The sequence below is a fragment of the Carcharodon carcharias genome, chromosome 11 (assembly GCF_017639515.1).
Source record: "Carcharodon carcharias isolate sCarCar2 chromosome 11, sCarCar2.pri, whole genome shotgun sequence".
NCBI lineage: Eukaryota > Metazoa > Chordata > Chondrichthyes > Lamniformes > Lamnidae > Carcharodon > Carcharodon carcharias.
The window spans coordinates 27,833,957-27,848,289 of NC_054477.1; the positions used below are offsets into that span (position 1 = coordinate 27,833,957).

General features: G+C 42.0%; 1 protein-coding gene across 4 annotated transcripts in view; it reads left to right on the forward strand.

The window, feature by feature from the left end:
* The first annotated feature begins 6,253 nt into the window (after positions 1-6,253).
* The window catches only part of ube3a (ubiquitin protein ligase E3A), a 61,099-nt gene continuing 53,019 nt past the window's right edge, over positions 6,254-14,333 (forward strand). The window contains exons 1-3 of one of the 4 annotated variants that reach the window (XM_041198922.1): positions 6,595-6,740; positions 9,153-9,265; positions 14,139-14,301. Coding sequence is in view for 1 of the 4 variants with exons in the window: in XM_041198919.1 (XP_041054853.1) it covers positions 6,688-6,740 (53 nt within the window). In the remaining 3 variants the exon portion in view is untranslated. Of the gene's footprint in view, positions 6,741-9,152; positions 9,266-14,138; positions 14,302-14,333 lie in introns of all 4 variants that reach the window. The other 3 variants (XM_041198920.1, XM_041198921.1, XM_041198919.1) reach the window with 3 other exon arrangements.

Consider the following 14,333-nt stretch of genomic DNA (forward strand, 5'->3'; position numbering starts at 1 on the left):
GGTGTGGGAGAAGTTGGTTGAATGAGTAGGCAAAGATCTGGCAAATGGAGTTTAATGAGGGAAAATGTGAAGTTGTTTACATAGGCAGGAAGAACTAAAAAGCAGAGTATTCCTTAAACGGAGAACAGCTGCATAATTCTGAGGTGCAGCAGGATCTAGATGTTCTAGTACATGAGTCACAAAAGTTAGAATGCAGTTACAACAAGTAATTAAGAAGGCTAATGAAACAGAATCACAGGATCACACAGTGCAGAAGAGGCCCTTCGGCCCATCGAGTCTGCACCGACATGTGAGAAACATCTGACCTACCTACTTAATCCCATTTATCAGCACTTGCCCATAGCCTTGAATGTTATGACGTGCCAAGTGCTTATCCAGGTACTTTTTAAAGGATGTGAGGCAACTCGCCTCCACCACCCTTCCAGGCAGTGCATTCCAGACCGTCACCATCCTTTTGGTAAAAAAAGTTTTTCCTCACATCCCCCCTAAATCTCCTGCCCCTCACCTTGAATTTATGTCCCCTTGTGACTGACCCTTCAACTAAGGGGAACAGCTGCTTCCTATCCACCCTGTCCATGCCCCTCATAATCTTGTACACCTCGATCAGGTCACCCCTCAGTCTTCTCTGCTTCAACGAAAACAACCCAAGTCTATCCAACCTCTCTTCATAACTTAAATGTTTCATCCCAGGCAACATCCTGGTGAATCTCCTCTGCACCCCCTCCAGTGCAATCACATCCTTTCTATAATGTGGCGACTAGGACTGCACACAGTACTCCAGCTGTGGCCTCACCAAGGTTCTATACAACTCTAATATGACCTCCCTACTTTTGTAATCTATGCCTCGATTGATAAAGGCAAGTGTCACATATGCCTTTTCACCACCCCATTAACATGCCCCTCCGCCTTCAGAGATCAATGGACACACACGCCAAGGTCCCTTTATTCCTCAGAACTTCCTAGTGTCATGCCGTCCATTGAATACTTCCTTGTCAAATTAGTCCTTCCAAAGTGAATCACCTCACACTTCTCAGGGTTAAATTCCATCTGCCACTTATCTGCCCATTTGACCAGCCCGTCTATATCTTCCTGTAGCCCAAGACACTCAACCTCACTATTAACCACCCGGCCAATCTTTGTGTCATCCACAAACTTTCTAATCCTACCCCCCACATAGTCATCTATGTCATTTATATAAATGACAAATAATAGGGGATCCAGCAGAGATCTCTGTGGTACACCACTGGGTACTGGCTTCCAGTCACTAAAGCATCCTTCTGTCATCACCCTCTGTCTCCCACAACTAAGCCAATTTTGAATCCACCTTATCAAATTACCCTGTATCCCATGTGCCTTTGCCTTCTTTATAAGTCTCCCATGTGGGACCTTGTCAAAGGCTTTGCTGAAATCCATATAAACTACATCAACTACACTACCCTCATCTACACACCTGGTCATCTCCTCAAAAAATTCAGTCAAATTTGTTAGGCATGACCTCCCTCTCTCAAAGCCATGCTGACTATCCCTGATCAAACCTTGCCTCTCCAATTCGGGATAGATTCTCTCCTTCAGAATTTTCTCCAATAGTTTCCCTACCACTGACGTGAGACTAACTGGCCTGTAGTTCCCTGGTTTATCTCTACAACCCTTCTTAAATAGCGGAATGCTATCCTTTATTACAAGAGGGATTGACTATAAAAGTAAGGATATTATGCTTCAGTTATACAGGGCATTGGTGAGACTGCACCTCAAATACTGTGAGCAGTTTTGCTCTCCTTATTTAAGGAAGGATGTAAATGCATTGGAGGCAGTTCAAAGCAGGTTTACTAGATTGATACCTGGAATGAGTGGGTTGTCTTATGAGGAAAGGTTGGACAGACTGGGCTTGTTTCCACTGGAGTTTAGAAGAGTGAGGGATGATTTGATTGAAGTATGTACAAGATCCTGGATGGCCTTGACAAGGTGGTCATTGAAAGGATGTTTCCTCTTGTGGGTGAGTTTTAAAATTAAGGGTCTCCCTTTTAGGACAGAGAGGAGGAGAAATTTTTCCTGTCAGATGGTTGTGCGACTTTGGAATTCTCTGCCTCAGAAGGTGGTGGACGTGGGGTTCATTGAATATTTTTAAGGGAGAGGTAGATAGATTCTTTTTAGGCAAGGGAATCAAAGGCTATCGGCGTTAGATGGGAACATGGAAATCGAAACACACGAAAATCAGCCATGATCTTATTGAATGGCAGAGCAGGCTCGAGGGGCCGAATGGTCTACTCCTCTCCTATTTCTTATGTTCTTATGTTCTTATAGATCATTGAAGGTGGCAGGACAGGTAGAGAGAGCAGTTAATAAAGCATACAATATCCTTGGCTTTATTAATAGCGGCATAGAATACAAGAGCAAGGAGGTTATGCTGAGCTTATATAAGACACTAGTTAGACCTCAGCTGAAATATTGTGTATAGTTCTGGGCGTCATACAATAGGAAGGATGTGAAGTATTGGAGAGAGTGCAGAAGAGGTTTACAAGAATGGTTCCAGGGATGAGAAACTTCAGTTATGAAAATAGGATGGAGAAGTTGGGACTCTTCTCCTTGGAGAAGTGAAGGCTAAGAGGAAATTTGATAGAGATGTTCAAAATCATGAAGGGGCTAGACAGAGTAGATAGAGAGAAACTATTCCTACTCATAAAAGGATCAAGAACTAATGGGCACAGATTTGAAGTGATTTGCAAAAGAAGCAAATGTGATGTGAGATAAAACTTTTTTACACAATAAGTGGTTTGTGTATGGAATGCACTGCTTGGAAGTGTGGTGGTGGCAGGTTCAATCAAGGCATTAGATGATTACTTGAATAGAAAAAATATGGAAGGGTATGGGGAAAAGGCAGGAGACTGGCACTAGTCCATAATGCTCAGTTAGAGAGCTGGTACAGGCACGATGGGCCGAATGGTCTCCTTTTGTACCGTAACAATTCTGTGATTCTGTGACTTGCCATGATCTTAACAACGGCAATTCCAACCAAATTCCGGAACCAAGTAATGTAATCATAGAAGCAGAGCTCGAGGTCAGGGAATGATTGGGTCAGAGCTCACAGATGTAATTCAGACCCCATTTTAAAGTCATTTAGTTTGTCATTATTTCAATATTTCCATTTTGACTTATTATGTTTATATTTAAAATGGGCACTTCCTATGTAAACTTATTACATTGTGATTCATTCTCCCCTCATCTTCAGTGCATCATAACTGGACGACAGGTGCAGTTAAAGTGCAACAGGTTTACCTTGGTGTCAGCTTTGACTCATTGGTAGCTGTCTTGACTCTGTATCAGACGACAGTGGGTTAAAAATCCACTCTTGAATTTTTGTTTTAATTCTTTCATGGGATGTGGATCCTGGGGGTTATCATTGACCAGAAACTGAACTGGACTAGCCATGTGAATATTGGGGAATGCTGTGGCTACAAGAGCAGGTAGAGGCTAGGAATCCTGCGACAAGTAACTCACCTCCTGATTCCCCAAAGCCTGTCCACCATCTACAAGGCACAGTCAGGAGTGCGATGGAATACTCCCCACTTGCCTGGATGAGTGCAGCTCCCACAATACTCAAGAAGCTTGACACCATCCAGGGCAAAGCAGCCCACTTGATTGGCACCACATCCGTAAACATTCACTCCCTCCACCACTGATGCACAGTAGCAGCAGTATGTACCATCTACAAGGAGCACTGCAGGAATTCACCAAGACTCCTTTGACAGTACATTCCAAACCCACGACCACCACCATCTAGAAGGACAAGAGCAGATAGTGGGAACGCCACTGCCTGGAAGTTCCCTTCCAATTCACTCACCATCCCGACTTGAAAATATATGGCCGTTCCTTCACTGTCGCTGGGTCGAAATCCTGGGGCCAGAGTCTTTGATGCGGGGGCGGGGCCTGCTCATTGGCGCATAAAATGACACGTGGTGATTTCGGTGAGCCCAGGCAACCTTCGCATTTTTCATGAAACCTCATCCAGGGTGGGATGAGATTTCATGAGTGATCTATAAGTGAAATAAAGATTTTCATTAAAATTTATAGACATGTCCCAGCTCATCTGACACTTTCACATGAGGGGACATGTCCTAAATTTATCTTTTCTTTATTAAAATTTTTGAAACTCAAACTGATCTCCCTGAGGCAGCTCTGTGCCTCAGGGAGATTTCTGTGCTCTTTTGCGCACATGCGCAGGCCCCGACTCAGCCTACTCCCCCCGCCTGCACATGGAGCACTCAGCGCTTCCAAGTGCGTGTCATTAAGGCCCGCCCATGTAAAATGGCAGTGTGCAGTCAATTGGCTGCGCGCCCGCTCCCACCCAACCCCCCTGACAGGGAGAAAATTCTCTCCTGGAACTCCCTTCCTAATAAGCACTGTGGCTGTACCTACACTACATGGACTGCAGCAGTTTAAGAAGGCAACTCAAGGGCAACTTGGGATGGGCAATAAATTATGGCCCAGCCAGCGAAGCCCACATCCCATGAATGAATAAAAAAAGTTTCTGGTCAAGCCAGCATTTATTGCCCATCCCTATTTGCCCTTGAGAAGGTGGTGGTGAGCTGCTTTCTTGAACTGCTGAAGTCCATGTGCCGTAAGTACACCCAAAGTGCTGTTAGGAAGAGAGCTCCAGGATTTTGACATGGCAATGAAGGAATGGCAATATAGTTCCAAGTCAGAATGGTGTGTGACTTGGAGGAGAACATGCAGGTGGTGGTGTTCCCATGCATCTGTTGCCGTTGTTCTTTTTGGAGGTACAGGTTGTGGGTTTGGAAGAAGCTATGGAAGGAAGCTTGGTGCATTGCTGACATGCACATGGTAGATGATACACACTGCAGCCACAGAGCAGCAGTTCTGGAGGGAGTGAATGTTTAAAGTGGTGGAAGGATTGCCAATCAATTGGGTTGCTTTGTCTTGGATGGACTTCTCTGAGGCCAACAATGTCAATTTGGAGTTTTGATAGCTCACGTGAATTGACTGCAGTTTTTCTTTTTGGATGTCACCCTTGAGTGCTCTAATGTTCCAAAAGGCAAAATTTAAAGGTTACTTTCTTTGACCACAAAGATGTTGATCCATTAGGGTGTGGTTCCCCAGCCAGAAGAAAGTGGGACAGCTTCTTTTTAAGGCTCCTTTTCTAGCCCCGTCCCCATTTGGGTTGAGCAGATGGTATCCTGAAGAGGACAGCTCAGTCACAGATGCTGCTGCCAAAACACACTTCTGTCCTATCACAAATATCCAATGATCTTCTTGCATCTGTCGCCTGTGTGAAAATGCTTGACTAGGGACTCCCAGGTTCACAGACCTGTCCTCATCGCCAATTGTCCATCGCCACAAGACTTGGCAAAAGGACCCTGGTAGAAGCCCGCACATGACATTGTTTAACGTGGAGGCATTGGGGGACTGTCATTGTCCACATGATCTTGATGGCTCGGTGGTCAGATTTCAGTGCCATGTTGAACCATAATGACCAGGAGCACCTTGCCGCTGCAGCCTTCTTCCGTCTTCACAGCCGGTGAGATGCACAGTCTTCAGCCTTGCCTGTCTACTGTTGTGCACATTCTCACACCTGCCCCTAAACTTGATGCCACGGGTGGCCTACCAGGAGCAAGGAGCTCCCAACAGCATTACTCAAGAGATCATCAGAGCGCAAAAGCATCTCCACCATATCAAGGTGGTGATCCATGCGGAATGAAGAAAACTGTAAACAGCATATGAAAGCACAATTCTTGAATCTTTAAGTGTTCAAAGTTCTTGCCTTTGTCATAACTGCCATCTCTTTGCGTAACATGGTGCAATCTGAGATGAATTGATCAATCAGGGATCCGGTGCAGACACGATGGGACAAATGGCCTCCTTCTGTGCTCTATCAATTCTGTGTGATTTCCCAAATCGCTGAAAGCATTTGTCCCATGATTGATTTCAGTCACAGTTCAAATGGTTTCTCTTTTCTTCATTCGATTTTCAAATGGGTTTGTTTTTTTTGAAAGTTCATGTTTTAATGTTAAGACGTGAAACATTCAAAACAGAAACTTGAAAATCGAATGAAGGCAATTGCTGAATTCGTGTGTTGTTTGCTTTCAGGGTGTGTACGTGCAAAGTTGGAAGTTGCACAAGGACTTTGGCCAGGCTGAGCTCTTGCTGTGGGAGCTGAGCCTGGGGTGGGCGCTGTCCCTTTAAGAGGGGGGTGGTGGTGTGGTGTGGGGGAGGCTGACACTTGCCATGCGCCGCGCGGTGCAGGCTGGGAAACGCCAGCGGAGAGTCGCCCTCACATCAAGATGGCGGAGCGGGGAGGCCAGGAGCAGCAGCGGCTGCAGCAGCGACAGGAGCGAGGCCCGGGCCAGCTGGAGTATTAGACAAGGGCCACCGAGGAAGCGCGTCTCGCCGCCTTTCAGAGCCGTTGCCCCCCCGAACTCCTCCGGAGCGACATTAAAATCTCCAAAAGCTCCCCGGGGGGGGGAGTGAGTGAGCCGGACATACATATATATATATATACACACACACACACACACACAGAGACAGAAGCTGCTCGGTGCGGGGACACACACACACACACACACAGACAGACAACACCCTCCCTCCCCCCCCCCCAAAAAAAAACACCCATCCACACACCGGGCCTGGAGAGGAGGGAAACCCAGGCTGAAAGGCGACCACCTCCACTTTCGTATGAATTCCGCCGAGGCCAGCTCGGAGTGTGCGCCACCAGAGGCGAACGCAAGGTCGGTGCTAGTTAAACCCAACTCCTTAAGCTCGGCCCCTGGTCTCCTCCCCCTTCCCTGGTGACCAGGACTTGGGGCCTAGTCTAGCTGTGCTTCTTAAGCAAACAGGCAAAAAAAAAGGGCTCTGTTAGTTAGCCCCGCTGCTTGGCACTATTTAAATGGTAATTTTTAAAATTTAATTGATATTTTTTAAAAATAGTAATTTGTTGCTTTGACATTAACTTTTTTTATGGTCAGTAAGTTGTTTTATTTATGTTTTCTGTATACCTAAACTTTTTTTATAAAGAAAATATGATACTTTCCTGGACCAGAACTTGCTCAGCTCCTGCTGTGTTTCTTGCTGAAGGGTCACAGGAGACTCCCAAGAAGTCTGATTGCTGTTCGGAGGGCTGGCAAATGGGGTAATTTTGCTCCAGTAGAAACAGAAATTGTTGGAAATGCTTAGCATGTGTGGCAGCATCTGTACAGAGAGAAACAAGCCAGTGACCCTTCATCAGAGCTAGTGCAGATAGTGGATCTGAAACGTTAGCTCTGTTTCTCTCACCACGGATGCTGCCTGATCTGAGTATTTCCAACGTTTTCAGTTTATATATTAGATTTCCAGCATCTGCAGTACATTGCTTTTCTATTGTATGCTCCATGCTGGGCTTTTGTAAATGTGTTTAATTTTAATTTCAATTTAAAATGAGAAAATATTCATCATTCAATGCAAATTGTAATTTTTCAATTAAAAAGCCAAATTGTGTGAATAGAAATAGTATATTATTACAGGTGAATTGGTGCAAATTTACTGGAAGGTTTTGACATTTTTAAACTTGGAGGTGAAATTAGGAGCCATGCACCAATAGAATATGTCACTGTTAGTTCAAGGTATTCTTATTTGTGTATGGGATATTTTGTGGTACATGTTGTTTAAGTCTTTTGGATGTTGCTGTCTGGATGTCACATAGGGCTAGCTTCAAAGAAGCGGAGCTGGTTGCATAACATGAACGACCAAGTTGTGTGTAATTGACAAAGCTGTAGGGTGTCAAGTGTATCATAATGTACTGAAACTAGCTTTTGATGGGCTTTATAAATGAAGGTAAAGAGTACAAAAGTCAAGAAGTTTTGCTAAACCTATATTAAAGAAGTTTGACCCCACTGTGACTATTGTTCCCAAACCTGGACATCACAGTTTAAGAAGGGTGTGAGGCTTTGTAGAAAGTACAGAGAGATTTACTCGAATGGCTCCAGGGATGAAGGATTACAGCAAAACTAGGGTTGTTCTCCTTGGAGCTAAAAAGCATGAATGGATTGATGGTGATTAAAATTTATGGACGGTTTAAATGGAATAAATAAAAACTTTCCAGTGGCTGAATGATCAATAATTGGGTAAGATTTAACTTGGCAAAAGAACCAGAGGCAACATGAGGAAAAACTTTCCATAAGACTGGTTAGAATTTGGGAAACACTCCATGATAGTGTACTGGATAGAGATTAAAATTATTGCTCAAAAGAGAATTGGATAAATACTTGGAGTAAAAAATTATAAGGAAAGAGTGGGAGGGGGTGTGTGATAGCATTAACTGGATTTCTCTTTGAAAGAGCTGGCGCAGACACGATGGGCTGAATGGCCTCCTGTGCTGCACTTTTCAACGATTTCAGCTGAAAACGTTGATGAAAAGTTCCCCAGTTTTGAGTGTGTTACATAGAACCACCACTTGTAATATGTATTGGGAGGCTTGTATTTTGTAAATTAGTTTCTTTTTTTGAAATCATGATTTGATTAGACAGTGATTGCAGTAGTGTAAAATACAAATGATATGTCATTCATGTTATCCAGTCATTTCCACCTGTTTAAACCTGGCACTTTAGGTCCTGTACAGTACACACTCTCCAGGAGCATCAAATGTAGTTCCCAGTCTTGTAAAGGAGTGTGATTGTGTTGCTGTAAAAGGCTGCAGGTATCTAAATGTCATCCTAAATATCGGATTGCCCCAGATAGCTTCAGGATGTAGTAAATCAATAATTTTAATAAAGGTTGATTGATGAGAGCAGTGGTATGTTGGTTGATTTTAATGATCATATGTGAGTATTGACCTGCATCACTGAAACTACCATCACTTGCTTGGTGGTGAGAAATCCTCTGTTTTGCAGGTGTCGTATACCAACAATGAAGTAATTATTTCCACAAATTGCTTCTGGAGTTTTGTCATTTCAAATTTGGACTTGGTGCACCATGTAGAAAAATATAATCATAAATAGGGGTTTTACCCTAGATATTGAATAATTTCTTTTTCTGGAAGCAGTGATGGATCAAGGGGTATTTTCTACCTAATTTATTGCAAGAGAGTAAATTTATTGCAGAATTGGCTATAATGATTATTCTGCTTGCATTGAAAATAACTTTGCTATGAATTATTCTGTATTTAGGTCGTAAACACAGTAGAGTTGCCACATTTAGTTGGACTAGTGAGTTCTGATCACATACATTGCACAGACAAGACCAGAATACCTCAGATCGGCTATCCAGATGGTGAAGTTATGTAAGTTTATCTCCTCCTTGGCTTAGCACCCAACAGACCAGGAATGTCCTAAGTTGTAAGCTGTTTCTGCTACTCAGTGGTAGGGGACCACTGCTGGTCATGAAGTGGAAACTTCCTGTTCCTGATTCCTATCCATTGACCCCTCCAGAAAGTGCACATAGATACAAAATTGGATTCTAATAATGACCCCTGTACACTCGAAGTCATTTCTGTGGCTCACACCTAAGCAATTTATATAAAGTACTGAAGAGAAGAAAATGGGGGTAGAGAGTAGGGGAATAAAACCTCAGTGGGAATTACATTGTCTTGTGACTTAACATTTCAAGTAATATTGAAATAAATATTCAGGTAATGCGCTGGTCATACACTAAAAACAGCATTCTACTCATGGCTCCAAATTTTTTTGACTACTTTAATACGGTAGCTTTTTGTTTGACTTTTTTTTGCAGTGAAGAATGTATTGAATTGAATGTTCTGTGGTAAAATTTCAAATGTAACTGCAGCTTTTAAAATTATTTATAGGACAGCATTCTGCCAGGGCTTAGCATTTTGGTCAGGCAGGTTTGATTCATTTTGTTAAATTTGAGTTGATTGTCATGCATAGATGAATAGCATCTGTGAAGAAGGCTTAATCAAAATAGAGGTAACAACTTTTGGTAAATAAAAGCTCAGAATTAGAGAACCTCAAAGTTAAAAGTAATTTACTATTTGATCATTGTTAATTTAGAATGAACTCTAATATGCAGCTGACTTCAATCTCACTAAAATCCCATTCTAGGAACATTAAAAATGCCAACAGCACTGGGCACATTCTTAATCACGAATGCTGCTTGTGCAACTGAAACAATCCGCTTTACACCCTTAGTGTGGGAGCATACGGCTTCTAAGCTGGAGTCTGCATTTCAAGGGTAGAAATTCACTAGTTTGTGCTGGAATCTGGATGAACGAGCACAAAAGTTTGTGGAATTTAAAACGTATGCTACATCCAAAACACACTGGTGCTCGTGCTTTCTGCCATCTTTTCTGCTCATTGAAGATTCAGTATTTCTAAATCAGGCTCTGCACGTAAATCCAATCACCTCCCCAGGTCAAAATTGACTGATTTTGCTCCTTGCACTGATTCTGGGAGGCTCTTCAAATTGCATTCAGTTATTTAGGTATGCAGGCACCAGTAGGCAGGTTTTAAAAGAATATTTAATTTACTAAGGAACTGACTAGTGGACACCAATTAATTTATAAAACTATGAATCATTTAAAGTCCGATTACTTGCAAGTGAAAGTCTGAACTCACTTAAAATGTCTTTTAATGATAAATCCATTTTCAGCAATATTAATAAAACTGCATCAGGCTACCACCTTTAAACATATCAAGGAATACTATTCAGTATGGGGGAAAGGAACAAAATCGGTTCTAATACTCTGCCTGATTGTCTGCGTTCTGGTAGATTTTGTGCTTGTGATTATGAGGACACATTTTAGCAGAAATTTGAACTGTGATTGTGACCTGTGCAATTTCAAGTGTATTTTCCAGATTGCATCCAAAGTGGAAACTATACCCCCTAGACTTTAAACTTCTTCCATATCTCCTTACACTAGGGACATTACTTTAAAGGATTCTGGAATGATGTACCTGAAATGAACCAGTGCAAATGAACTCTTTTGGGACTTGCACATTTGTTAACTACTCTTAATAGTTTTTCTCCAGATTTCTAGATTGGAAGTTCCCTGATGACTATAAATTTACCCCATGTATAGCTGAGCTATATAGACCAAAAAGGCTCTGTATCCGAACCCAAATCTGTGTTGAGTTAGGTGAGTCTGTTCTGAGGAATTGGCTGGGATCCTACAGTTCACCTCAGAATCAATGGGTTAGGAAAATGAAAATCAGCTCAGCCTGACCATTATCTGTAAAACTCGACTGAACACAATTGTCAGGTTAAGATTAGATAGGTTCAATTTCAATAGCCACTTGGTTGAGCTGTTCAAAGGTGTCCTTAAGACTGTACCAAGAAGTTGATGCTCTCAGGAACGAAGCTGAGAAAAGTGACAAAGAGAAAAGCAAAGTGGAAATTGCAGCCTATAACCAGTCGCTCCACATAAAATACCTTTTGTGGGTTTTTTCAATGGGGATCTTGGTTTGGTTGCTGTTATCCTCTATTTAAACTCCGTCTTATTGCTGAGTTGATACCATGAGCTTCTAACAGAGAGATATGTGATAACCAAACTTGTGTCGTATCATTTTCACAGACCATGACTGCAGTATTGAAATGTCCCGAGTAAGGCCTCCTTCTGCACCATAACAATTCTATGAAATTGTTTCTGAGCAGCCTTTGAATTTAGCCTGAGTGGGCTATCAAAATGCTGGTCTTTGGTAGGAACGTGAAAATGTAAATGATCAGAAAATCCCAGTGTAGTCTATCCAGTTGGTTTCATTGACTAGGAAATATTTCCAACAATATTGCTTTTATGCCACATATCAAATTTTTCTCCACATACTATTCAATTCTCTCCCAGATTTTCTAGTACAATATTTGTCAAAGGAATTATTTCTATTGGGCTGCTTGTGTTGAACTAGTGTAACTCATTTCCGCTTCCGTAAATCAACCCTGAAAGTACTATCATAACTCAATTTTGCATTTTTTTTTTTTTATTCGTTTGAGAAAGTGATGGTGAGCCACTTTCTTGAACTGCCAAAGTCCTTGTGGTATGGGTACACCCACAGTGCTGTTAGGAAAGGAGTTACAACTTTTTTTGACCCAGCTACAATGAAGGGAATGGTGATTATAGTTCCAAATCAGGATGGCATGTGGCTTGGAGGGAAACTTGCAGATGGTGGTGGTCATCCCATGCACCTGCTGCCCTTTTCCTTCAGTTGTAGAGGTCACAGGCTTGGAAGGTGCTATTGAAGAAACTTTGACGAGTTGCTGCAGTGCATCTTGTAGATGTGCACAGATAGGGGAAGGAGTGAATGTTTAAGGTGGTGGATGGGGTGTTGACCAAATGGGCTGCTTTGTATTATGTGGCATAAAGCAATATTTGACAATAGGGGCATTATTGTACAAAGCAACGAATGAACTGAAGCACATGCAAGAGAAAGCAGCCTGGAAAAAGAAGGTTGATCAGAGGCTATCTGTCTTAGAATGTTGCCAGTTTATTTTCTCAAACTCTTGTGGTTACTGAGGAAAAAGTCTAGTTTGGAGAGTTTTTCTTATGCTAGTTAATGGTCACTAACAAATGTTTTATCAGTGGGGGAGAAACATCCATGCATTGTTGCCCAGGATTTTCTCAGTCCCACTCACATGGAAATTGTGCTGTAATCTATGCCTTTTTTATGCCAGTTTTGCCAATGACAATTTGGTTGAAATTATCTGATCTTTAGAATCATTAAACAAATGAAACTCAGCATAAGTCGGAAGAGAGCGCAGAACCCGCAACATAATTCTTTTATGGTTTGAGCATCAAACTATTTGTGCACATTAGGCACAATTTTTAAAAAAAATGCTATTCAGTTTTTAAAGTCATGCATCCTGATGCCATAAAATGTATTCTGATACACAATGTGCTGAGCTGGTTTTGGTGCAGAAAAAAGCAATCACCAGAAGTTTGGTTTCTAGTGTGCCTAAAATTTTGGGTGTAAATTTATAGCCATTTACAGAATTGGTGTAAATACAGGAAAGTTGAGTTGTCTGGACTTTTGGGGATAGAGCTAATGATGGAGAGAGGGGATTGGCAGAGGTTCACCTTTATTGGCACAAACATTCAAAAACTCTAGTGTAAAATGACAGCAAACATTGTGCAAAGGAGAATTTCCTCAGTCTTTTACTGAACATCTGTATCATGCTGGTAATCTGACACATAAGTTTTGAAGAAATTCCTGGCTTGTTAGTTATTGTAGGGGTGGGTGGGAAATGAATTGATTTATGAGACACAGCAGCACCTCAATAAAATTGTCACTTGTAGCTGGGCAAACGGGGTGAAACGATAAATGCATTGCTCTTTCAGGTCAAATGTCATTTTAATGCCAATTACCCAGGATTTTTGCAGTTGTTTGTGGTTATGTGTGTTAGAGTTACTAGATTATACTTCAGTAAATTTCTCATGACATTGCTGAGTCAGTCCGATACTGCATTACAAGAAGGTAGACAGACAATATTCCGTTTCTAAATTGAACTAATGCGCCATCTTGATTCTGAAATTTACAGGCAGCTACAACTTCCGCCTGACATCACTTTTCGTTTCCGTTCCTTATAAATGGCTAAATCCAAGTTGCAGCAATGGCTTTAAACACACAAGCTTGGTTAGCAGTTTAAATATCAATGTTCCATGCTACACGGGAGCCTCACCATAGGAGACCTGTTAGTAACTTACAAAATTAGAGTTCTGTTAGCATTCATACACCAGCTGAATTTTGCTTGTGTTTTAAATCCAAGTCTTTTGAATTGTAGCTCTGCAGCTTTCAATGCCTTGCAACGAACTAGAGAATAAGGGCTCTTCATGTGCTGCAACATAATTTGGTTTATCTTGATGAGGATGGATGTTGTGGGTAAGAGAAACTTAGTGGTTGCAAAAATGGAACATGCACAATTGGGAATAATCGCTAAGCAAGCCACTACTAACCAGACAGTGAGCCAGAGGGTTGCCTAGCCTCCGGTCCCCAATCCCTTATCAGGGATATTGAGGCAATCTGAAGGGGGCAACAGCAATAACTTTACATTAAGAGGTAACTCAATGAAACAGCCGTGCCCTGAAACAGCATAGTTGTGCTTGTTGAATTTAAATATGCTTTGGCTATAAAGCAATCTTTCCCAGTGCTAGGTGTAAATATTATGGGTTTGTAAAAGTTGCAACATTAACTGGTGTGTTTTTTCCACAGATGCATGCCTGACGTACTGAGTCTTCCCACATTTTCTCTTTTGTTTCAGTTGCAGTTGCTGCTTTTGAGCAACTCCCGTATTGCTGCTGGCACACTGATAGCTGATCCACAGTTATTAGGCAGAGAACCTCAGTACAAGAAGCCCCAGCGCACCTTGCTTCAAGTAAGGGCAGATCTACAATTTGAAACAGAGCA